The 27,123-nt window shown below is 41.3% G+C and overlaps 1 protein-coding gene across 1 annotated transcript in view; it reads left to right on the top strand.

Annotated features, from left to right (window-relative positions):
- Window positions 1-26,531, top strand: part of BARX2 (BARX homeobox 2) — a 55,548-nt gene extending 29,017 nt beyond the window's left edge. The window contains exons 2-4 of the mRNA XM_082273500.1: window positions 17,033-17,339; window positions 22,977-23,061; window positions 25,165-26,531. Coding sequence (XP_082129626.1) covers window positions 17,033-17,339; window positions 22,977-23,061; window positions 25,165-25,461 — 689 coding nt within the window. The 3' untranslated portion in view covers window positions 25,462-26,531. The remainder of the gene's footprint in view (window positions 1-17,032; window positions 17,340-22,976; window positions 23,062-25,164) is intronic.
- Window positions 26,532-27,123: the final 592 nt, after the last annotated feature.

Here is a 27,123-nt window from a genome sequence, read left to right as displayed (position 1 = left end):
ATTTAAATGCCTTTAATAAGTGCAAACGTGGGTAAACTGGTATGTACAGATCCTGAATCACCTGAAGAGGTACGTGGCAGCTGCTCTGGAGGTAATGGAAGCCCAAACATACAAGAACTTAGCATCATAGGCTGATTAATGGAGACCTTTCCACTAAAGAATAATGATCCATAGGGAAAGAGGAAGCCTTTCACCTTTGCCATCCTAATGACACCGCACTAACAGTTTTCCTCACTGCTGTTTAATTATGAAAAACCTAATGACAAGTTTATTATATTCAATCAAGAAAATTTAATTATACCTTTACCATATTTAATTACAAATATCCAGCTAGGCATGTATTATTATTTAATGATGACAAGCCGTGGTAGAATAATAATTTGCATTAAAGCTGCTTTTCTTTTTGGAAATGGGCTCTGCTTACCATGCAGGTGTCGACACGCTGGAAATCCTGGCACGCAGCTTGTAACAGAGATAAACAAAGTTCCTATATAATCAGAGCATATAAATACGTGGGCCGAAACATTTTTGTCATGTACCAAATTTAATGAGATCTAAATATAAAGGTGCTTTTAATACCTGTGAATTCTCACAAATATGCCAGAGTTTCTATTTAAGACAGAACTACAATGATTATCACCTTGTTATTGACATGTACCAAAAACGCATCTTGTAATTGATAGAGAGTGAGACTATATAATTTAAAACTATCAATCTTCTCTTAAAATTATAATTTTTTTATCACAGGGCTTAAAAAATCTCATCACATAAAAATCAGAAGTATCCATACCCCATCACATTTTTTATATCACCCATTTTTTTGAGCACTCCACTTTTTTGTAGGATGTTGGAACATCATATATACCAGGACATCACAGTCCTTCTTATAAACATCACTATTAAAGAAGTTCAATATTAGTGTTATACTATTAATGGAGCAATATCTGCTTCCTCAGGCACGATAATCAGAGAAGGGCTCTTTAAAGTGATTGTACTTACCTGCTCTGTGCAGCCCAGATCCTCCTCTTCCCGGGTCCCTCTTTGGTGCTCCTGGCCCCTCCCTCCTGTTAAGTGCCCCCACAGTAAGCAGCTTGCTATGGGGGCACTAACTAGAGCTGAGCTGCAGCTCTGTATATCCATTCAGACATGGAACTGCCGTTCAGTCCCCCCCCCCTCTCTCTCTCCTGATTGGCTACTGATTTCAGTAAGTCCAATCAGGAGAGAGTGTCCCGGAAGGCGAAGGCACTCGTAGACATCGCTGGATACAGATGGGCTCAGGTAAGTATTAGGGGGACTGAGATGGGCTGTTACACACAGAAGGCTTTTTATCTTAATGCATATAATTCTGACTTTACAACTCCTTTAAAGGCTAACTCCACTTTTCAGACCATGTTTCTTGTGAACATGAAGCATAATTTCATACAACAGTACCAAAACTCTTACTGCCCCCTCCCCCGAATTGTGGGGTAATTCTGCCTACAGCATCTTGTAATTAGTTTAATTTCCCATATCATCCACGTCTGGGATCATTGAAAGGAAAGTACTACAAGTCCCCTGTGCTACAGTGGTGGAGGGACTATGCAGAATGTGCTGGGGATCCCTTCTCAATGCCCCTGCTCTGTAATTCAGCCTCACTCCCTCCAACCTAATAACAGCATGTCTGCACCTACATACAGACCTGAGGCTGATGGGAATACATTGAAAGCCTGTGCATTGTACGCTCAACACACTGATTGTGGTTCAATGCTCTGCAGGCCTCATTGCAAAAAGTAAAGATATATTCTGAAGGGTTAAGGGAGTTCTCATGCTTTATATTCTTCTTTTTTTCTCATGTGGCTATCCTTGATTCATAGTCATAACATCTTGTTTGTTCAAATATGTCTGACTCTGCAGAAATAGTTTCATATGAGAATATAAGTCTGTTATGGGAATACTCTAATTTGGGTAGTATGCCAAAAAGTATCATGTGATTGTGAGTCATACTAAAGCCAAGCCCCTTATTGCAAAAACAAATTTTTCTGTTCTAACTGTATATATGCTCGAGAAATTTCCTGAAATAAACGAACATGCTCTGACTCTACCCTCCTGTGTCTCTGTGTGTCTCTGTGTGTTCCTGAATATTCGTAGGGAGTCCATGTAGCTGTCCGGTTCAAAAGTTCCTAACAGGCTTGGTGTCAGAAGTGGGATTCAAACCCACGCCTCCAGTCATTAGATCAGTTTTTCTACATTTTCTACTTTTTTTGCAAAAGGGGATTAGGCCTTTAAATATTATATATGTGTTGGTCAAGACCCTGTTTTACGTTCTTTCCCATACAAGGCACAACACGCCTTTGCCTTTTGCTATGTGAGATGGTGGCAAGGGAGGGGTCGGCACCCCAACCACAGGAAACTGTAAGATAGTCCTCATGAGGATTCAAAAGAGAATCCTCAAGAGAGAACATCTCGTGGCCTTGCTTTATGTTTAGGGCTCCTCTCTACAGAGTGCTTTTACCTCAACTTTTTTATCTCAAGGGTCACTTTAGAAAATAGATCAGGAAGAAATAACTACGATTTTAGAAACCAAGTGTAAGAAGTGTCAGGAAATGGGATTTCTTGTTTGAATTCTGGTGTAAAGTCAACAGCTGTTAGACATGAAAAAAAAAAGATTTTTCATCTATTTGCTCCTTTTGCTTTAATTTTCACTTACAAAGCTCTATAAATCTGCAATGTGTCTGCATTGATGGGAATTTAGCTAGGTGACAATCGTAAAAATCATTTACAAATATTGAGTATTGTTTGGAGGTGACAGCAGAACTTATTTGACAGTGAAGTAATTGGACACAGAGGACAGGAGAAGCAGTAATGTTTACACAAGCAGTTAATTATCTGTGACTAATCCGGGAAACACACAGGAACTTATTCACAGAAGAATTCTGAGGACAAGATGATACTGAATATACTGGGCATGAAATAAGATGTAATAACTGTCAAGAAATATACCAAATATGTTTGTAAATAGGGATGAGGTTAGGGTTCACGGCAGATCCAATGTGTTGGAAATGAGCTGTTAATGTGGAATATTGCCAGAATAAATTCATTGTAATCATAATGAACTGCTTGCCCTTTGAACTTAAGTTAGCTGGCTAAGAAGTGCCAATAATAGGGGTGTTATGTGCCAGCTCCCTCACCCCTAAAAGGGTAGGTTTCCAGCAGTCATTTGCCAGTGTGTTTTTAAGTTGTTTAAGGTAATTATTATTATTAATTATATTATTATTATACAGGATTTATATAGCACCGACAGTTTACTCAGTGCCTTACAATATAAAAGGGAGAGAGTACATTTACAATACAATAAAATACGAAAGGGTTAGGAGGGCCCTGCTCAGAAGAGCTTACAATTTTACAAATTTACAATTTAACCACTTCAGCTCCGGAAGGTTTACCCCCCTTAATGACCTGGTAATTTTTTGCAATTCGGCACTATTTTAACAGACAATTGCGTGGTCGTGCGTAGCTGTACCCAAATAAAATTGATGTCCTTTTTCCCCACAAATACAGCTTTTTTTTTTGGTGGTATTTGATCGCATCTGCGGTTTTTATTTTTTGCGCTATAAACATAAAAAGACTGTCAATGTAAAAAAATCTATATTTTTTGCTTTCTGCTATAAAACATATCTAAAAAAAATGTAAAAAAATCTAATTTCTTCATCAGTTAGGCCAATGTCAGTGGTGGCTGGTCATATGGGGCACAGGGGCATCCATGCGTCAGGCCCCCTAATCTACATGCAGGGCACCGGACACATGGAGTTCAATGGGGCTTTTTTTTTTAACCATGTGACTAGAGCCAGAGGCTCTCACAGGCTAAAAAGAAGGGTGGGCTTAGGGCGCAGAGCAGTGCGCCCCGAGCCCACACAGTTGTGTGACAATAGCGAATGAAAATTCGCTATCGTCACACAGATCCTCCTCCTGGCCAATCAGAAAGCGGGTTTTGAGACCCGTTTCACAGTTGGCCGAAAGGAGAAGCCATGCCATTGGGCATGGAGGAGGAGGGAGGAGACGCAGAAGACGGGGAAGAAGCTGAAGCTGCCGCCTGCTGCATCCAGGCAGGGTGAGTGAGCGGGGGGGTCCTGTCTGTCCTGTCCTCTCCTGTCTCGCTATGGTCCGGGGGGGTGGGGGGGTATGGTGCGGTCGGTCTGCTGCCCCACCCCCCCGGCCCATGGAGCACCAGCCGCCACTGGCCAATGTGTATTTTGCTACATGTTTTTGATTTAAAAAGATCCCAATAAGCGTATATTGATTGGTTTGCGCAAAGTTATAGCATCTACAAACTATGGGATATTTTTTTTAAATCTTTTTCATTTATTATAGCGGGACTTATAGCGGGATTGCGGCAGACAATTCAGACACTACGTTTTTGAGAACCAGTGACACCAATACAGTGATCAGTGCACTAAAATATGCACTGTCACTGTACTAATGACACTGACAGGGAAGGGGTTAACATCAGGGATGCTCAAAGGGTTAAATGTGTCCCTAGGGAGTGCTTGCTAACTGTGGGGGAGGTGATTGTACTGTGGAAAGACAGAGATCTGTGTTCCTGTTTAGCAGAAACACCGGATCTCTGTCTTCCCTTGTCACAGAACGGCGATCTGCCTTGTTTACACACCGCCATTCCGTATGTAAGGTGAAATGGCTCTTGCGCTATCTATGCATATGAGAAATTAATAAAGCATTGAGGGCTGCTGGTAGCACCTAGTAGCTTATCCACAGCTATGTAAACAAAGAATGAGAATGAGATGGTGTGGTTCTGCGCTGCCCTATACAGTGTAAAAATACAGAAAAGGCTAATTCATATAATTACATATAATGGAGCATCTTGCTAATATAAAGTGCATAAATCGACAATGAAATAATGCAATAAATAATCGTATAAACAATTGATCATGAACAATAAAACGAGTGAGGTAAAAATAACAGAATTCTTAAAGTGAATATTCCTGTTCCTACAAAAGTGCACCGTGCAAAAATATATATGAATTGTTACACAAACCAATAAACAATAAATGAGGTGAACTAAATATCATATGAAGAAAAAAGTCCTTCATATATAACTTGGTGTATCCCTTCACCGCTTAATTAAATTCATATGTGATGCTTTTCTTCATCCAAGTGACAGTGTTGCCAACCTAACAGGTTGAAATTTACTGGCACGACACTCAAAATTTACTTGCACAGCCATGTTTTTACTGGCATTTTCAAAAGTTACAAAATTACAGTTTTAAGTGCAAATTTCAGTCTTTAGGCTATAAACAAGTACAATATGCAATTAGCAATGTGACTTAAGGTGGATATTAGGGCAAAAAACATATTTCTTATTTGATTTTCGATATAGTAAGTAAGTAGCTTAGGGACAGGACAGGAGGGCAAGACATTAGAATGGGAAGGCACACACACACACACATGTAATTGACTACAGCAGTGTGCAGCAGCACAGATGATGATGATGGCACGTACCTTCCTGAATCACAGTGGCAGTCTCTCTCTACACCAGGTGATCCCTTCAGGCCACTCCAGTCCAAACAGCTTCCAGCTTGTCTTGCACCCATCCCGCAGATCCAGCCACTCAGCTTGGCTCCCTTGCACCATGACATTACAAGACATGGTGCAAGGGATCCTGCTGCCTGAACACACTTTAACAGGCACTTGGATGGTCTCGGCCAGCCTTGGACTGGAACAGCGCATGTGCAGTTCTGATCCGAGTGTCACAGTCATATTTTTACTGGCAACCTTTTTTTCTTTACTGCCATTTACTGGCAGGAGAAAAGTGCCCATTTTTTACTGGCTGCCAGTAAAAATACTGACGGTTGGCAACACTGCCAAATTACACCAGTGTGCTTTCTAGCCTCTCACCTGAATATTTCTTGAGCTAAGCCTGTAGTATTATATCACCATAGAGTTGTGTACCTTATTTGCCAGTAGGTGTCCTCTGTGCCTTTCCCTCAAAGCTTGGTTAGCTCTGTGGGTGGTGGGTTCTCAGGGACTTCTCAGGGTATTGCAGATGGGGATATATATAGGATACTCTCATAGTGTAGTCGATAAAATATTTATTAAAAATAATGCAGCATCAACTCACATTCAAGTTAAAAACCTCCGGCAACTATTCCTGAGTGCCGTGCTCGTATAAGGGTATACGTATCTTCCAGTAATCTCCGCTCCCGCCCTACGCGTTACGTTGCATCTTCTTCCCCTGAAGAAGTCACGTGGTCATGACGTAAACACAAATTGGGCTGTTTTCCTCTGAAGTGCAAATGCTTTATTTTTTTTACTTTGATTTACTGAAGTTGTTGTTTAGCTGCTGCCTCTTGCAGTCTGCATTGTTTGTTTTATTGCTGTCTTTTATTTTCTATTTCATGTTTTTTAAGATTTTTTTTCTGATGAGTTTAAACAAGAAATTGGGTTGGTGTTTAGTATTTATTTTTGTTGGGAGGGGTATATTTTATTTTGCGAAGGCCTTTTTATTTCTGGGTTCATTCTTTGCTCACCACATACTTCTGCAGTAAAGTAATGTGCACCAAAGCACCCTAAATATATTCCCCCTATTGCCATGGCTGCCATTAAAAGTAGGCAATCCCCTTTATTAAAAATTTTAGACAGGCCTAAAGGGAGAGGGAAAGATTTGGCACAGAGAGGTAGTAGGGACAAATAGGTTCTGAAGAACAAAGGGTCAGGACTTACCATCTATAGGCAGGGCACATTTTCCTTTTCTATCTCAGTGTGGTCATAATGTACAGCCATGATGCTGCAGACTAAACTTTTAATGGTCATCCTGTTAAATAAAGAAATACCTGTCACCGTTACCAACTCCTGTCGCCTATCCTGGCTTATTCTGGTGCTCGCATACTGTACAGGTGCCACACAATGTTTCCGCAGCTGAATCTCAGCTATCAAGTTTCTAATGCTTGCAGTGCAAATTTTGAATTGTACCTTACATTTTGTGGTCTATTCCAGTGCCCCAACGCTCAAAAATATTTTTAGCTATTGTTTCTTTGATAATACCCAGTAAATTTCAAAGTAAAATGTGCCTTGTCTCTTCCTCCTATATTGCAGCCTAACCAAGCTGCTTACAGATGGCAAAAAAACTCCCTCTCTAACACTATCTATCAAGACTATACCCACCCTTAACTGGCAGATCTGCCATTCATAGAAGCCATACCAGAGGTTCTATGAATGACACAGGATCCCTGAATAGGGGATTGGTGGATGATTGATAGATCTGACCCTCCATTCAGAGATCCTGTCATTTATGGAAGCTGTAGTACGGCTTCTATGAATTGCCGAGCTGCCAGGAAAGGGAAGGCATAGTGAAGCTCTCTCGACCCCCACTGCACCAGAAAATTACAGAGGTAAGGGTGGATCCTTGGAAAGATGAAGAATTCTTCTAAAACATGAAGAATCAGCACAAGGGATGCATCATACTAAACGTAAGTTATGTGCCTTGTGCTAATTTTTCTGTTTTTAATTTAGGCAAAACATAGGCTTTAAGTAAACTTTAATCTGCACACCCTGAAGTCTATCTCCTTTTTTCTTTATGAAGCTGGTGAAGAGGAAATTCACTGAGTGCACCTTAAGGTGTGAATCCATGGAAAGAGTTCCACTTGGGAGATTCAAATGGAAGACAATGCATTGTCAATTAGAGGAAACATTGCATATTTCACGTTAATCTCCAAAGCAGAATAAAACAGTTTAAACTCTTCTGGACCGCCCCACGTAGATATACAGGGTGGCCCTCGTGCACGAAATCACACACGTGATTTCATGCAGTGGGTCTGTGGTGAGCGCGCACGCCACGGCGACCTGTTCCCACTGTGATTGGACACAGCTGGAGCCAATCAGCGGGTCTGGTGGACCCGATGTTCGCGGGCACACGGCGATCTTTCTAAGGGTGGGCAGAACGGCGGTCTGCCGGTGTAAATAAGGCAGACCATCATTTTGTGTGAGGGGAAGATGGAGATCTTGTGTTTCTGCTAAGCAGGAACACGGATCTCTGTCTTCTCCAAGTCAAAGCATCCCCCACACAGTTAGAAAGCACTCCCTAGGAGCAGATTTAACCATTTGATCGCCCCTGATGTTGACCCCTTTTCTGCCAGTGTCATTAGTACAGTGACAGTGTATTTATTGTAGCACTGATCACTATATTGGTGTCACTGGTCTCCAAAAAATGTCACTTAGTGTCAGATTTGTCCGCCGCAATGTTGCAGTCCCGTTAAAAAGACGCTATAACGTTTGCGCAATCCCATCAATATACGCCTATTGGGATTTTTTTTTACCAAAAACATGTAGCCGACTACATATTGGCCTAAATTAATGTGAAGAAAGTAGATTTTTTACATTTTTTTTATTGGGTATGTTTTATAGCAGAAAGTAAAAAATATTGTTTTTTTTTGTTTTTTTTTTCAAAATTGTCGGTCTCTTTCTGTTTATAGTGCAAAAAATAAAAACCGCAGAGGTGATCAAACATCACCAAAAGAAAGCTCTATTTGTGGGAAAAAAGAACATCAATTTTATTTAGGTACAGTGTGGCATGACCGCACAATTGTTGTCAGGTAAATTAATGCAGTGCAATATTGCAGAAAACAGCCTAGTCATAAAGAGGGGTAAACCTTCCAGGGCTGAAATACCTTAACCCCAATGAAGATGTGGAAATAATAAGTAGCACTAATAACATCTGACATTCTTTATATAAACAAAGGAACCCAAGACTGCTCTTTGTCTTTTCAAATTGCACTAAATGACACTAAGGCCTCATGCACACAGGACGTTGTTACAGCTGCTTTTGGAAGCGCCTGGCCTTTTTCTTTTTTTTTTGCAGCTTGAAAAAAATGCCCCTCCATGTTATTCCATGGCCTCATGCACACACAGGCTCTTAGGAGCTGTAAAAAAACCCAGGGCAGCGTGCTCTGGAGCAAGTGGTGTAAAGCTGTAAAAACACCTGACGCTGCTTAAGGCTGCATACAGCGTTAGGCCACATCAGACATTTTTAAGCTGTAGTACAGGAGGTGCCCGGGTTACAAACATCCGACTTACAAACGACTTCTACTTACAAATGGAGGGAGATAACAGGAAGTGAGGCAAAAAGGTGTCTCCACTGAAGCTTTATCACCAATCCTTGTTTCCACAACAACACAATATTTTCAAAATCCAATTGTCACAGGGACAGAAAGTGAGGTGAAATCTTCTGAACAGGGGTACAGACAGCAAAACAAATGGTACAGGGGTGTTAACCCTTCCCTATGCTATCCAAAAAACTTAGAAATTAATATTTTGGGTGGCTACACTTAAAAAATGTACCTGTTCTGACTTACAAACAAATTCAACTTAAGAACAAACCTACAGTCCCTATCTTGTTTGTAACTCGGGGACCGCCTGTAGTAGAATTTGAGGTTGGAAAACAGAAGAGGGCAGAGAAAGGCTGCTAAACGTGGTAAAAACGTGCATTAACGCCAATACAAAACGCTTCTAAAAGCACATTTTTACAGCTGCTTTTTCCTGGCGTCAGAACTGGCTTTGCAGCACTTTTTTTCAAATGCCCCGTGTGCATGAGGCCTAAGGGTTTGATTTACTAAAAGCAAATAGAACTGCAAGTGCAGTTGCAGTGCAGTTGCTCCAGAGCTGAGTTAAAGAGGTAAAGGTTCACTTTGCAAAGAATACCCAATCACATGCAAGGAAAAAAAATTAAAATTAAATTGTGCTTGAATGATGAGCTTCTGCTCATTTACTAAGTCATGGAGCAACTGCTCTTGCAGAGAGCATCTGCACTTTGCAAAGTGCACAGTCTATTTGCTATTAGTAAACCAATTCCTTGATTTCTGATGTACAATAAAAAATATTACAAAAATGATTCAGTCATGATGAAAAATGTATGATTTATCTTTCTGCCATTGAAAATAAAGTTGAAGAGTCTTTCCAAATCATTCACCTTTACCTACATAACTGAGTGAAGGTACAATATGGAAAGTGCAGCATAAATTGTTGATGTTATATAAATAACTAATCAATAAATACATCTAAGATTTGTTGAAAACTCTTACTGCTTTGAGGAAGTGTTTGAAACTTCATACAGTAATTGTTTTTATCTCCACCCGAAGGACTGGGTTTTGAAATAAAATGAAGTGGCCCCAGCATGTTAGTGTGGGATTCTATTTCTTCTTTGGCTGGAAATTGTTTGGCAATGATGTCATCATAGTGTCAGCTCCATCCACCCTACAGCAAGGATCCCGCAGAGTCTCCTGTCACATCACCAGCGTTCAGATAAAGACTTAATGATTATTCCACTTTTTATGCATTTTGTAAAGAAATGCCTTCGAGAAAATTCCTCTCTTTCACATTTAGGCATGAAACTGGAATGAGTGACAATAGTTGATTGGAATAACTCCACTAATCCAGAAAACTGTCTGTCTACATTTACTAGTACATTCTTAACATTTCCTGTGTTATAAAAAATACATAGACTCCCGCTGCTTAACTCTGTTTCTGAAAATGCTAGCAGCTTGGCTGTCATGCTAATCAAAGGGCTTCAATATTTTGAGTCATTGGTCTGGGAAAAAAACTATGCAGGAGTTCTGACTTCACCTGCAGCATGCTGTTCCAAGTCAGGAATTCAGAAAATACTTTAAAGTTAAAGATAGCCAGGCAACTAGCATTTCTAAAAGTAGGCCAGCAATAGCAATCCAAATTTTTATTCAGTACAGTTTCAATAGCAAAAGGAATCTCTCTTTTATAGCTTCTATAGATAAAGGCACACAAAACTGTGACAACTGACGATCTCTGAAGAAGATATCAAAGAAAGTGGTCAAAATTGTTCAGGAGAATTACGCTGGCTATCGGCCAATATAAACTTTTTGAATTTGTGTCACAGAACCTTTTGTAGCAGACTGTTCTTTCTCTTCTTTCTACAATTACATGCTGTGACACAGATCTCTCTACAGAGATATTGTCAGTATATGGCTGTTTTGCTGTCTTTCTTTTTGTCTTTTTTTTTTTTTTTAAGTGTATTTTTATGCACATTCAGAATGTGTAAATAGTCTGGGCACAGGTTCTCCTTTAACCACTTCAGCTCCAGAAGGTTTTACCCCCTTAATGAACAGGCCATTTTGTCCGATTCGGCACTGCGCTGCTATAACTGACAATTACGCGGTCGTGCAATGCCGTACCCAAATACAATTGATGTCCTTTTTCCCCACAAATAGAGCTTTCTTTTAGTGGTATTTGGTCACCTCTGCAAATTTTATATTTTGCGCTATAAACAAAAAATAGCGAAAATTTTGAAAAAAACACAATATGTTTTACGTTCTGCTATAAAACATTCCCAATAAAAAAAATGTAAAAAATCTAATTTGTATTCTGCTACATATTTTTGGTAAAAAAAATCCCAAAAAGGGTATATTAATTGGTTTGCGCAAAAGTTACAGCGTTTACAAACTACGGGATAAATATGTGGACTTTTTATTTATTTTATTTTTTTTATTACTATTGGAGGCAATCAGCGATTTTGCAGCGGACAGATCAGACTCCTAACTGACATTTTTGGGGGATTTTGCTAAATAATATGCACTGTTAGTATATAAATGACACTGGCAGGGAAGGGGTTAACACTGGGGGTGATCAAAGGGTTAAATGTGTTTCCTATTGTGCTTACTAACTGTGTGGGGGGATGGGTTGGACAGAGGCAGGGAGAGATCGGTGATTCTGCTTAGCTTGGCAATCGAGCCCTGCTGTGTCTAATCACGTGCGCGCTGCCGAAACTGCGTGCACATAATCACGTAGATCTACGTGATTATGGGCAGCCGAGCCGCCCTGCCGCAGTATATCTGCGTGGGGCAGTCGGCAAGTGATTAAGTGATTGTAAAGGCAGATGGTTTTTAAATGCATTCAGGTAAAAACCTTCTTAGCCCCCCCCCCCGCCATCTCCTTATACTCACTTGATCTTGATCCACTTTCTCAATTCTCATTGGTTTAGAGAGAGCAGTTGGAGCCATTGGCTTCTGTGGCTGTCAATCACAGCGAGTGAAGTGGGAGCAGGGACGTGGCCAAGCTGTGCTCTGTGTGTCTTATGGAAACACAGAGCTGGCGCAGGGCAGCTTGTTATGGTGGGCACATGGGGGGGCAGGAGCACCGATAGGAGACCCGAGAAGAAGAGGATATAGGCTACTCTGTGCAAAACTATTGCACAGAGCAGGTATGCAGAACATGTTATTTATTATTTTTTTTATTGAACCTTTAGAATACCTTTAATGAATCAGAACAGTTGTATTCTATGCATAATTGCGCTTAACAGCAGATCTGGGGATAATGATGCTTGTCAGCTTTCATACTGCAACTCCCTCCTATTTCCTGAAATCCTCTGCATTGCTGCAGGAATCTTCTTTTCCATAATACAAATTCAATTTCTAGAAAAATTATTATGTGTTTCTGGAGGCTCCTTCCACCAACTCCTTTTCTTGTTAGAAATTTGCTGTGCTGGTGAAGTGTCATTCGACCAGCACCTGTATTTGTAAATTTGATGTGCTGCTTTAGGGAAAGGAGGGGCTCTTCTCATTCCATTGTTTCAGGCTGTGTTATGAATGACAGTTAAAGTCTCATAGTTTTTCACCTTAATGCATTCTAAGCTTTAAGGTTAAAAACCTTCTGTGCTTCAGCTGCCCCCACAGCCAGGACTGCTGATAGGGGGGGACCACCAGCCCTCTTGTAGGGGGCCGAGCACACAGAGGGGCCCACACAGAGGGGGGATTAGTGATGGACAACAAATACAGAAATCTTCCTCCTGCACCTGAATCTGATCTGTCCCTCTCCCTGCTATCAGCGTTTATCTGTTGAGAAAGAGACAGTTGTCCCTCACTAATCCCCCTCCCTGTGTGGGCCCCCCTCCCAGCACTTATCTCTGCTCAGGAGTTTATTTGTAAATTGTAACTTTGTTTCTCTCTCTCTGTCTCTCTGATCACTGAGCTCCAACTGCCCAGCCTGTATATTTTTCTCATCTCATCTTCTTTTTTATTTAACATAGTTTTTTTTTTAGATTTAGCAGGAATTATGCGAGTTATGTTATATTTGTGTCTGATAATAGTGATTTTGTTGTAATTTTAGCTAAATATATCTTTAATATTTTCTTGGGGGGGGCCCTGCCAGGTAGTCTGTATGGGGCCCCGCGATTTCTAACAGCAGCCCTGCCCACAGCCCCTCTTTTTCTTACCTGAACCCAAGCATTCCAGTGAAGAGCACGAGCCCAGCGCGTCCCGCTGCTGTCTCGGGTCCTCATTGGATAGATTGAAAGCAGCAGGAGCCATTGGCCCGCAGCTACTGTCAATCAGATCCAATGACACGGGGCCGAGTCCTGCTGTCTGTGTCTATAGATGCAGCAGCGGGACTCGTGAGTGTGCTCGCACGGGTGCCCCCATGGAAAGCGGCTCTCCGTGGGGGCACCCAATTATGAGGAGGAGCCAGGAGCGCTGCCAGGGCACCCAGAAAAGGAGGATCGGGGCTTCTCTGTGCAAAACCCTTGCCCAGAGCAGGTAAGTATAACATGTTTGTTATTTTTATGAAAAAACAAACAAACCTGTACAATCACTTTAAAGAGGAAGTAAACCCTCCTCTGACGTCACCGCGGCTCCGGCCAATCGGATGGCCGGATGCCGCGATCCTGGAAGACGGGCGACTTGACATGTCGCCCGTCATACAGGTGAGCGGGCGGCACGGCGGGGGCTCGTTCTTAGGTAAGTATTTCATAATGAGCTAGTATGCGATGCATACTAGCTCATTATGGGTCTCTCTTTCAGGTTGCAGCAAAGAAAAAAAAAAAAGTTCCATGGAATTCCGTCGTACTGGAATTTTCGTATGAAATTAGCCTCTTCACTTTTCAGCGTTGTTTAGCTTTTTTCAGCTGTAACATTTTTTAGCTTTTATTTAGCAAAACTATGTTCCCACAAAAGCTTATGGCTCAAGCGCAGAATAGCCACGGTTTTCAGCATTTTTTGGCATTTTTCAGCGTTTTTAAGCTTTTATCAGAATTAGAATAGCTGAAAAACGCCTCTTAAAACTCACTAGTTCTGGGGGGGGGGGGGGGGGGGTTTCCAGCCAGAAAACGCCCTGCCACAAACTGCTGATAACAGCCTGTGTGTGCATGGACACATAGGAGAACATGCTGGGGAGTTTACTGGCTGCAGAAAAAAATGTCTGACGCCAAAAACAGCAGCTGCAAAAAAGTCAAGTGTGCATGAGGCCTAACTGCACAGCACATTCGGTGATAATTTTCCTAGCAAAACAACAAAGAGAGAAGGGTGAACCAGCCTTGTGCATTACCACTAAAAGAGTTTATTTAAAATCCAAAAAAGCAGCATACATTGTACTCACAAATGCATGATAGTTGCTCGCATGTAAAAGAAGTGGAACCAATCGCCTCCAGGACTGCCAGGATGCACTGATGGTGCTAAGAGACGTGATGGCATCCGTATATGCCTGGCTGACGCGTTCCCTCTAAATGCGTCAACCAGGCATATACCGATGCCATCACGTCTCTCAGCACCATGGGTGTATCCCGGCCATCCTGGAGGCGATTGGTCCCACTTCTTTTACATGCGAGCAATTATCATGCGTTTGTGAGTAAAATGTATGCTGCTTTTTTGGATTTTAAATAAACTCTTTTACTGGTAATGCACGAGCCTGGTGCGCCCTTCTTTTGTTGTTGTTTTGCAGTATATTTGGAGACCGTTGGTCCTGAGGGGGCAGCAAGACCTTAGGTTGTGATAATAAAAATCACATAAGACCACTCACCTTGATAGAACCATTAACCTTGACCACTCACCATGGCTGACCCTGGCTCACCCTGGCTGATGCGTTTCCAAGAAACGCGTCAGCCAGGCATATACGGACGCCATCACCTCTCTCAGCATCATCGGTGCATCTCGGCAGTCCTGGAGGCGATTGGTTCCACTTCTTTTACATGCGTGCAATTATCATGAGTTTGTAAATACAATGTATGCTGTTTTTTTTTATTTTAAATAAACTCTTTTAGTGGTAATGCACAAGGCTAGTGCGCCCTTCTCTTGTTGTTTTGCAGAATATTTGGATACTGTTGGTCCTGAGGGGGCAGCAAGACCTTAAGTTGTGATAATAAAAATCACATAAGACCACTCACCTTCACGCACACCACTTGAGCGCAGGAGAGAGATTGTCTTGGACTATTTGTTATTATTTTTCTAGCGCCAGCCCAGAGTTTTTTGGCTGCTGTCTGCACTAATCTGCCAAGGGATGACATCCATTAATCTCCCATTTTCCCCTTACCTTCCATTACAGAACAGGTAGTATTTGCCTGGGAGGAAGGTGTACAATTCTCACAGTGACATATTAACCTGTGCAGTCCCAGAGAAGCTGCTGTGAGCCTGGCAGGTTATCATTTTCCTTCAGTACAACTAGCAGGAAAAGGTTAATCCTCTCTATTCTGGCCACCCAGATCCTATGAGTCTGAGCCTGGAGGTGCACAGCTTTACAGCACACACAGCCAACAGAAAACCACTGTGGTGAGCAATTCACTTCAGGGTCTTGATTAATTAAGGCAGCTGTTCATTTATCAAAGCCATAGAGTTGACAGCGTTATTAGTGGCTTTTTAATTATACACGTGGAAGTTCTATGAACCTCATGAAGCTCAAGGAAGTTTCCCTCAGCCTTCTCTCCACGGAAATTAGCTGTAATTGAGGCACTCTTGATAGATAAAGCACTAAAAATATTTAACTGCAACACTACGATAATATTTTATATACTCTGCATAGTGTTCTTCACCACATAATGCTGAATGGCTTTTGTGACTTATTATAATTATCACTGAGTCTTATGAGATTTCTTCAGCCTGCCATATCAAGTATCCAAATCATTGACATCTCTCCTACAACAAACTACACAAGCAGACTTTAAAGTGCAACTATAGACAAAACTTTTTTTTGGAGTTTTGAATAGAGTGGGGAGGGAACTGAACAACTGTCAGTTTTTATTGCTGTCTGTGTCCCAGTTATGGAGATTCTGCCTCTATATTTGTCCTTTTTTACTATTATCATCGCAAGTGAAAGTAAAAGAAAATCCCACATTTTGGGATGACCCCAGAACCAGTTTATTGAAGGAATTCTTCCATTGGGGGCACTAGTTCTGGTGACACATTGGGATTCCTTCACTTTGGAGAGATTTCTTCTCACTTCCTGTTTTCAGTATAAGACAAAAGTGAAGGGAAATCTCCCCTATGGGACACAAATTGCAAAAAAAAAAAAAAACTGACAGGGGTTATAACCTTCTTTTCTCTATCCATTATGTAAAAAAAATAAAATAAATAATTCGCCTTTAGTTCTATTTAAAGCCTGATTCACTAAATGTAATAAATATTTACTCGCTTTACACTTACTTTACTTTACACTAGCTTTAGGAATGCATTGACGCCTGAAAAGTATACAGACTGTTATATTTTGTACAAAAATGAAATACAAGAAATTGGGTTGTAAAGAAGATAGCTATGTGGAAAAAATAAAGATTATAAACATAATGTCAAAAATAATTATTCTAAATTTATATTTAAAGTGGAACTTGCGCTGCAAGCAAGGACAGCTTAATTAGCCATGTTGATACCTCCCCAGGCTAAATGCTGAAGTTGTTTAAAAAAAAAAAAAAAAAAAAGGCCATTAGAAAAGCAAAAACTTTGGTAAATATGCTTACCTTACCTGGTTTCCATACTGCAGGGGGTGACATTATCAATTTCCGGCAAGGTTGAATACTTTAAATCTTGCGAGAAGTCCCTCCAGCACAATGCAATAATTAGAATACTCAGTATTTTCCTGGATCTTGTCAAAGGTGGCCCTAGTGGGCAGAGGCGGAAGACAATTTTTAGTGCAAGGTCAAAGGTAATAGCTATTTTATAATTGTGGCACTTATTATGTAATATTTATGTTGTTAACATTGTAGGAACATTTCTTTGTACAACACAGCTATAACAGGGTTTTCAATCGTATTCTTTCTTAATAGGTTCATCTCCGCTCAGGTCATACCCACTGCTCTCCGTCATCACCCGTCAGCCCAATGTTGTATCCCACTTGGTCCCTTCACCTTCATCCTCGCACATTCCTGTGCTGTCCCCTACACATCTCTCTTCACCTTGTGCACGCTCTGAGACTCCCGCCAGTGAAGCCCTCCAAAGTAGTGAGTCTGAGATTGAGCAGACAGCCCCTCGTGTGAAAAAGCCACGGCGCAGCAGAACTATCTTCACTGAAATGCAACTCATGGGCCTAGAGAAGAAGTTCCAGAAACAGAAGTATCTCTCAACTCCAGATCGGTGAGTCAAAGGTGGTTGGAAAAATTTGTACTAACTGTGCAGCTGCTCAAGGGCCTTCTGGGATTTAGGGGTCCAGTTACATGGAATAAGGTGTGGGCCGAGTGCTGGGGCTTTTTTCAGATGTGACTCAGACCTGGAACAGGCATTTAAAATGGGAGGTATTCTAAATGGTGCCTTAACCATGTTTCTAGAGTCAAAAATTCAAGCAGTGTCACATAACCTCCCCTCAATTCCTGCCTGACCAACACTGAGACATGCAGAATGCTCTTCCCATTTCCTCTTGATGCCATTTAGGAGCAAGTAGAGGAAATGTTTGATTTTTTACACTAGTTGTATATTATGGATCATGAGAGACTTCAGGGCAGTTCACATTTTATCCTCTCCCTGCATCTAATAGGGTAGAGCTAACGAGTGTTATAATTTGGCATTAACCTCTTAAGGACCGCCTGCCCACATTGTACGATGAACAGGCAGCTCCTACAGGCAGTGCTGTATCTTGGCCTAGGCCAACAAGGCCCAGGCCTAGGGCAGCACTTTGCAGGGGGGCAGCAAAAAAGCTGCACCACGCACAAGAAAAAAAACAGCCTCCTCCTGCCTCCCCCACTAAAAAGAGTCCCTGACGGCTTGCGCTACACACTTTTAGTATAGTGCCAGTCTTATAGGGTGAATTGGGCTGGAGGGCAGGGTCCAGGAGGCAAATCAGTCTGGCACTCCCATAAAGCGGTCACACTGCTACCTCCTGGTATGATATAGTATGATATGATGGTATGATGATGGGCACTGCTGAGGCTGACCTTATGGGAACTGATTAGGCTACACTGATTGGCACTGATAGACTGTGGTTGTGGTTTACAGATGACAGGGCGGGTCATAAATAGGAAGAGGTGTGGCCTTTCCCGGAAGGGGTGCGTTATATTTAAATTAGGGGGTGCACAAGTTTAGTCAGGCCTAGGGCAGCACAAAACCTAAATACACCACTGCCTACAGGTACAGCGACATACCTGTATGTCTCTGTCCTCTTCCAGGTACAGGGCGCACGTGCATGGAGAGCAAAGCAGGGTGAAGGAACAAAGAGATTTTTAACAAAAAGTAGCACATAATACATACATTAACACTTGTTGGGCACACACTTAACCCCTTGATGACTCCAAGATGTTAATGCCTTCCCAACCAGTGCCATTAGTATAGTGAGAGTATAGTATTAACACTGATCACTGTATTAGTGTCATGGGTGATGTCAGTGTCAGTTAGTCAGTTTCCATCCAGTGTCAGAATTCTCGCCACACCCTCACAGTCCAACTAAAAGTCGTTGATCATCGCCATTACTAGTATAAAAAAATATATAAAAATTCCATTATATATACCATAGTTTGCAGATGCTATAACTTTCACTCAAACCAATCAATATAGACTAATTGGGATTTTTTTTTTTAACTAAAGACATGTAACAGAATACATTTTGTCCCAAACTTATGAAGACATTTGATTTTTTTAAATTTTGTTATTGGATATGTTTTACAGCAGAAAGTTTGTTTTTTTCAAAATATTTGTTTTCTTTCGTTTATATAATAAAAAAATAAAAAACCCAGTGGTGATCAGATACCACCAAAAGAAAGCTCTATTTGTGTGGAAAAAAAAATGATAAAAATGTTGTTTGGGTACAACGTAGCATGACCGCACAATTACCAGTTAAAGTGCTAAATATCAAAAAATGGCCTGGTCATGAAGGGGGTAAAACCTTCAGGAGCTGAAGCGGTTAATTAAATTGGAGAGACCAAAAGCTGTTGTTGCACAAGAGTCTTTTGCTGAATACATACACAACTGCTTTGAGTGAATATGCTGAGACAGTGTACTGTGGTCTTAAGCTCAACTTACCTGTTCTTACATGGTGCCCATAATACAACCACTTCTTTACAGCTCAAGTACAAATAAGCCATGAAAAACACTCATAGCTCTGAAATAAATTCTATGTACAGTGGCAAAAATAATGATCCCCTGCAAATGTTGTAAGTTTACCCACTTTCAAAGAAATTAAGGGTCTATAATTTTTATCATAGATGTATTATAAATGATAGAGAAAGAATATCAACCAAAAATCCAGAAAAAGCACATGATACAATTGTTATAAATTGAGTTGCAGTTCAGTGAGTAAAATAAGTATTTTATCCCTTACCAACCAACAATAATTCTGGCTTCCACAGACTGGCTACAGTATGTGCTCATGTGGTACACAGATTAGCCACGTCGATTTAGTAAGGTGCTCCTAACAACAACTCGTTATGTGTAGAAAAGACACCTGTCTACGGAATCTCTTTCTTCCATGTAAACCTCAGCATCATAGGTAAGACAAAAGAGCTGTCAAAGGACGTCAGGGACAAGAATGTAGACCTGCACAAGGCTGGAATGGGCAATAAGACCATCATCAAGAAGCTTGTTAAGAAGGAGCCAACTGTTTGGAGCGATTATGCGCAAATTAAAGAAATACAAAATAACAATCAATCTCCCTCGGTCTGGAGCTCCATGCAAGACCTTGCTTCATGAGCTAGGGATGATCATAAGAAAAGTGAGGGATTAGCCCAGAACTACACGGGAGTGAGGAGCTTGTGAGTGATCTCAAGGCAGTTGGAACCACAGTCACCAAACAAACCATTGCAAACACAATAGGCTGCCATGGATTGAAATCCTGCAGTGCCTGCAAGGCCCCCTTCTCATGAAGGCACATGTACAGGCTCGTCTGAAGTTTGCCATTGAACATCTAAATGATTCAGAGAAGGATTGGGAAAAAGCGATGTGGTCAGATGAGACCAACATTTAGCTATTTGGCATTAACCTGACTTGCCGTGTTTGGAGGAAGAAAAATGCTGGCTATGACCCTAAGAACACCATCCCTACAGTCAAGCACAAAGGTGGAAACATGATAAGGGGCTGTTTCTCTGCTAAAGGTTCAGGCCGAATTTGCCACATTGAGGGGCCAATGGATGGGGCCATGTATTGTAAATTCTTGAATGAGAACCTTCTTCCCTCAGTCAGAACACTGAAGGGGTTATGGGTGGGTCTTCCAGCATGACAATGACCCAAAACATATCGCCAAGGCAACAAATGAGTGGCTCAAGGAATAGCACATTAGGTCATGGAGTGGCCTAGCCAGTCTCCAGACCTTAATCCTAAAGAGAATTTATGGCGAGAGCTGAAACTTCGAGTTGCCAAGCGACAGTCAAGATGCCTTAAGGATTTCGAGAAAATCTGTAAAGAAGAGTGGACCAAAATCCCTCCTGAGATGTGTGCAAACCTGGTTACCAACTACAAGAAACATCTTACCTCTGTGCTTGCCAACAAGGGTTTCTCCACTAAGTACTAAGTCATGTTTTACTAACTGAACTGCAACTTTATAGCATTTGTATCACATGTTTTTTCTGCATTTTTGGGTGATATTCTATCATTTAAAGTACACCTATGATAAAAACTATAGACCCTTTATTTCTATGTAAGTGGGCAAACTTACATAATCTGCAGGGGATCAAATAATTACTTTCCCCACTGTAAAAAAATATATTTTGTATTGTGCAATTATACAGCACAATCAAGTATGGAACATATTAGTGAACAGAATGCTGCTCTCCCGAGACACTATGGCTAAACCCCCAGTGGGTGGGTGAAACATGTCAGGGGACGTGGTTTGCAGAGGAGTTACGCCTGAGGCCGCTTCCTCTTTCTATCTTGCATGGGTCGGTCAGGAGAGCAGCATTCTGTTTATTTATGTTTGACACTCTTAAATAAATATAGTATGGAGATCAAGTGGAGTTATGGCACATGCAAGAGGTGGTTTAGCCAAGCTGCTTGAGGTGATTGTACTGCTTGAGCCTTAAAGAAAGGGTTACACCCCAAAAGCTTTCCCTGAAAATATAGATGTTAGTGCAAATAAAAAAAGAATCTTGGACAATACTTTTTTTTTTTAAGCTGTTCACACTTAAAGCTCTTTGTTCTTTTAGTTGTTCATAGACATAGGAACAGCATCTGCTAGTCTGGATGTTTTTGTTCTTAGGTCTATGGCACCAGCACACAGCCTTAACTGTTCTGAATGGAAATACAATTGATCAGACCAATCCATAAACTTTGACCAATTGCTACTGTTGCAATAAAGATCAGCTCTGGAGCTGTGTGCCTCCATCCGCATTTATTGTGGTATAAGCCTATATGTTTGGCTTTGCCAAGTGACAGTTTATGCAGTGGTCTAAAGAAACTTCTGTTTCGAGTCTTTGGGAATCCTAAATAGAGTCTCCCTATCTAGTTCTGCCCTCTCCCCCATGAAATTCATTTTATTAAAAAATAGGAAATACCAGCTCCATTTTACAGTGATTAAAAATTACTTACATATAGCAACGGAAAGAGTTAAATTAGGCAGACTAAAACAAGCAACTTACAGTTTCTCATCTACAAATCTTGGAAACTGCAAAAAGAGCAACACCAATGAACAAAGCCACAGTAGAGTAAGTTTAAATTTCATTCTCTGCCGAAAATGAAAGCTTTAATGGATCCTTTTGTAGTGTAGCTTTGATGCATTTACTGTAACTAACCTGTCCACCTTTTTTTTTTTTTTTTGTGCGTAAAAGAAAACACCGAAGCACAAAACAAAAAATTCCATTCTGCAACTTTCCAGCTACAATCAGACATGTAAATTCACAAACATAAGTGATCTAAGGAGCTATCCATGGATAACAGAGAACATTTTGTGCTCCAGTAGTAGGCACAGAGATATATAGGAGGCTCTGCAGACAATAAATGATCCTATTCATTTTTATTGGGAGGGGCTTTTAAAAAATGCAATTTCTCTGCTCTGTCCCAAATGCTGTGTCGGCCTGGCGGATCCAGCTGTTTAAGGCTTAAATGCTACTCCAGCTGCACAGCACTGTCAGCAGACACAATGGGCAAATCCTCTATATGGTCTTGGCATCTGAGTTGGCACAAGTATGGGTGAGATCAATCGCTTCGCCTATTATCCAGATGCTGAAGATCACAAGCATTTAGGCAAACAGAAAGAAATAGCTCTGGACTGAGACATTCATCTCAAAGACATTAAAATGTCAGCTGAAACCATTAAGAGGCTCAGTAAAACGTCTGTGGGTAACAGAGAGCCAGGTCCGCCGCTTGTAGTCCAGCCAGATTTTAACAGCATAACAGACGAAAGAAACATTAGTCTCATAGCTAACCAAGAAATGTGTGAATTTTTATCATACAGAGAGACATTTATTGGTTTTGGGTGACGTTTATAAGATCTTCAGAGATATCTTCCAAAGCAGGATGGTAGAAGGGTTGTCCCTCTTGATTATATCTACTATTAATCTCCCAAATGAATGCCCCTTCCCCCTTCTTAATAGGCGCAGTATCATACAGAAATCATGCTGGTCCCCAAATACAACCTTGCTGTTTTTTGCAAATATATTTTAATAATTGGCTTGGTTGGTAGTGTTTGAGGTCTGTAGTTATTATCTATTTATTTGAGTTTGTGAACATTAACAAACAATAGACACTTCTGTGGTTTACTGTCATTCTTTCTTGTAACAACCAACCAATCAGCTGTGCATAACTATCCAGACTGGGTTTATTACCTAATGGCAGATTTTCATATGCATTTTTCAGGCTGGACCTGGCTCAGTCTCTGGGTCTGACACAGCTGCAGGTCAAGACGTGGTATCAGAATCGCAGGATGAAATGGAAGAAAATTGTAAGTTCACTTATTTGTCTTTTAACTGAGTCTATTTCCTGTAAACTTACATAAGCAGCAATTAACAATGGGTTAAATGAGTCACCAGCAGGACCCTCATTAGGCAAGTAAAGAAGACTAATGCTAATGCAGGAGAATATTATGATGCTTGAGGCATGTACAAAGCCAATTTTAGTGGTATAGTGATATTAAAGGTTCCTTTTTTAAAAATAAAATATCAAACATGTCATACTTACCTGCTCTGTGAAATGATTTTGCACAGAGCAGCCCAAATCCTTTTCTTCCGGGGTCCCTCGCCAGTGATCCTCTTCGGTGAGTGACCCATAGGAAGCCGCTCCCTATGGGGGCACTAGTGCGGGCTTGCTCCCAAGCCACTCTGTCTCAGACCTGGCGGCTCAGCCCTGCCCTTGCTCCTCGTCAGCATTGACAGCAGTGGGAGCCAGTGGCTCCTGCTGCTATCAATCTGCCTAGAGAGGAGGGACAGCCTCGGGTTTCATGCACAGTGCTGGATCATGAATGGGCTCAGGTAAGTATAAGGGGGAGGATTCGGTTACACAGAAGTTGTTTTTACCTTAAAGCATAGAATACATTAACCACTTAAGCCCCGGAGGATTTGGCTGCTAAACGACCAGGGGGTATTTTGCGATTCGGCACTGCGTGACTTTAACGGACAATTGCACGGTCGTGCAAAGCTGTACCTAAACAAATTTGACGTCCTTTTTTTCCCACAAACAGAGCTTTCTTTTGATGGTATTTGATCACCTGTGCGATTTTTTGATCACGCGCTATAAACAAAAAAAGAGCGTCAATTTTGCAAAAATAGCAATATTTTTCACATATTTTTATATGAAATTCCCCCCCAAAAAAATTTAAAAATCAAAATTTTTTAACATTTTCAGCCAATCTGTTTTATGCTACCTATGTTTGGTAAAAAAAAAATCGCAAAAAGCGTATTTTTATTGGTTTGCACAAAAGTTATCGCGTTTACTAACAAAGGGAAAGATTTATGTCATTTTTGTTGTTTTCTTTTTAACGCGTAATGGCGGCGATCTGCGATTTTTTTGCGGTCCTGCGACATTGCGGCGGACAGATCGGACCCTTGACTGACATTTTTGACACTTTTGGGGTTACCAGTGACATTTCTACAGTAATCAGTGCTATACATATGCACTGTTACTGTAAAAATACACTGGCAGTGAAGGGGTTAACTTTTTTGAAAGGGAGGGGCTATGTGTGTCCCTAGGGGCGTGCTTTCTACTGTGATTGGCTGTGGCTTCAGATGTATGAAGAGTGATCAACGGTTCTACATAGTAGAACCGTATGTTCATCCTTCATACACAGGGGAGAATGACAGGCAGCTTGTTTACACAAGCTGCCTGACTTTCTCCCTCTCCCCCGCCGATCGCAGAGTGACCGGCGGACATCGGGTCCGCCGGTCACACGCGCGGGGGGGTCCGTGACCACGCAGGAGCGGGAGCGCGCCTCCGGCGGCGCGCGCTCGCTCCCTAGACCCTCACAAGCTAGTGACGTAGCCCTACGTCACTTTGCCTGTGAGGGGCTGACCGCCGACGTAGATAGTCGTGCGGCGGTCGGCAAGTGGTTAAAGTAAAAAAAACCTTTAGGCCTTAGAACCACTTTAAGATGGCATGAACAGAAAAAGTGTGTGGACTCACTAACTGAATCCAGGAAACAAGAGCAGCAGATAATATAAGATCCAGAAATATATAGAGCTTAGGGTATTATCTGTGCAGGGCAACAGAGTATGATGACAATAACAAGCAATCCAGTTATTGCTATCATGTAAGTCTAAGTATACTACTGTATACTAAATTAAAATGTAAGTAACATATTTTAAATGACCATAACTTACATGAAATGTTACGGGGGTGATTTACTAAAACTGGGGAGTGCAAAATCTGATGCAGCTTTGCATGGTAGCCAAGGTGGCGAATCGGTGGCTAATCTGTTACTGTGGGCAACAAAGATATTTGTGAAGTCAATATGGCAGCTCTCTGGCATTGGTAGATGCTACAATCATTTGTTGCAAAACATTTAGGATTGTTCTTGCCTGCATGTAATCATTTGAATCTTTGTTTTCACCAGGTGCTTAAGGGAGGCCAGGAGGCCCCCACCAAGCCGAAAGGGCGTCCAAAGAAGAATTCCATCCCAACTTCTGAAGAAATTGAAGCAGAGGAGAGGCTACACAAACTGGCAGGGGAGGCACAGATGAAGGCAGAGGATGGTAATGAGAATCAGTTCCAAAAGGCAGAAGAGGAACAGAGTGACACGACTGTGGAGGAAAATGAACAGGAAGAGACCCAGAATCCTGAAACTCCATCGCCTCCTCTGCCTTGCACATCAATAGAGACCCCACCAAACGAACAGGAATCCTCAAGATAAAAAGAGGACAACATAACAATAAACTGTACAATGTGGCTTAGGGAGCCCTTGAAAGTTCTGAAGTGTGTTCTATGAACTTATCATAGACACAAACCCGGATCATTACTGAGATCTTCCCTCCGTCCTTCCATTTAGAAAGGAAAAGGTTAAAGCTGCTATGCAAGAGGGAGTAGAACAGAGAATCTCTGTGACTAACGGGGACTGCGCAGACGAGACTGGGAATTTTTGCTGTGTTTGAAAACAATTGGACAGTGTATATATAGTTTTCTTTATTTTTGTGCCAGCAACTGTAGTGAAAAAGGGTGAGCAAAAAGCCAGGCGGCCTGAAAGAGGCTGATTTTCCCAGTGTGACCCACTGGTGGATGCTTTTATTCTAAGTGCCTTTCTTGCATGCTACATGTTTTTAAGCACACGGATGTGTTCATTCAGAGATATTGCAATTTAAATCCTTCAAGCATGTTGTTCATATCCTATTGACAAGCCACTATCCATAAGAACACTGGAAGAAAAGACATAATGTACCGTGTACAGAGAAAAGACCAGTGTGTTTGTGCTCTTCTGACTTATAAAAGATAACAGCCAGCAATCAGAATATGGTCACATGAAAGAAACCATACACTTATGTTGGCTACACTCATCACAATCCAATTCTATTTTCCTATTTAGATTGGCCAGCAATCGTGAAGGGCCTCTCTGATTGGATAGACAATAAATGCATTGTTTTGGTATACTTTTGCATTACATAGCTGCTGGTAAATCTAAAAGTGATTTCCCTATTGTATAATCAGACCGTTATATGTTTTGCCAGTTTAGGAGGTGCCATAGTCTACATTTTCACATAGTTGTAGCCTAACAACAATAATTCACCTCTGTCAAGAGAAAACTACTGTGCAGATTGAAGTTACATAACCACACAAATGTTAACAATTTTTTGTTACGAAATGATTTACCTGCAACAGCACTTGCATTATCTCTTCTGTGTTTTTCAGCATGGCCTCAATACCACTTAGCAAAGCTGTTTATGTTCTCTGGCCGTACACACAGACCAGAATTGCTGGGAGGAGTTTATCAGAAAAAATTAAAGTAGAAGTGGGGCTGTTGCCCGCAGCAATAACTTGATTCCTTGTTTTGTTTTCCAAGTGCAGGTCTGAGAAGGAAAAGGGATACCTGGCTGCTTGCCATAGCCAATAACTTTGCTCCTGCTTTCATAAAACCAATGTTACTGTGTGGGACAAATCAGTCTCTCTGCTGGGTGCATAATATTTGGGCCTTGATAGAAAAACAGGCAAAAAAAACATTTTTTTTATAAATATTCAAGAGACTTGCTTTTAACACCCTAAAAGTTGGAAAAGTTTGTATGCCTCTTCTGCATTATGTAAACCCACAAGTTTTCTGTGCACAAAAGATGTCACGTCGTTATTACCACCTTGTTGAAATATAGTGAAACCCTTTACAAAAGGATGATATGCTAGAGCTAATATTTCTTTGAAAATAAGATAGTGAGATATGGGTTTTGATCTTTATAAATGGGCCCCATCGATGCAGGAGAGAAAGAGCTGTACAAGTGCAAGTAACATGGTGGGTTCACAAACATTACAATGCTCCAAACATGCCTCCACAGAGGATCAGGTACAGGTAAAGAGTCACTGGAAAATATCCATC

The sequence above is a fragment of the Pelophylax lessonae genome, assembly GCF_965119305.1.
Source record: "Pelophylax lessonae genome assembly, chromosome: 12".
Lineage (NCBI taxonomy): Eukaryota > Metazoa > Chordata > Amphibia > Anura > Ranidae > Pelophylax > Pelophylax lessonae.
The sequence above is the reverse complement of the archived record's forward strand: the minus strand, read 5'-3'. Positions and strand labels throughout refer to the sequence as shown.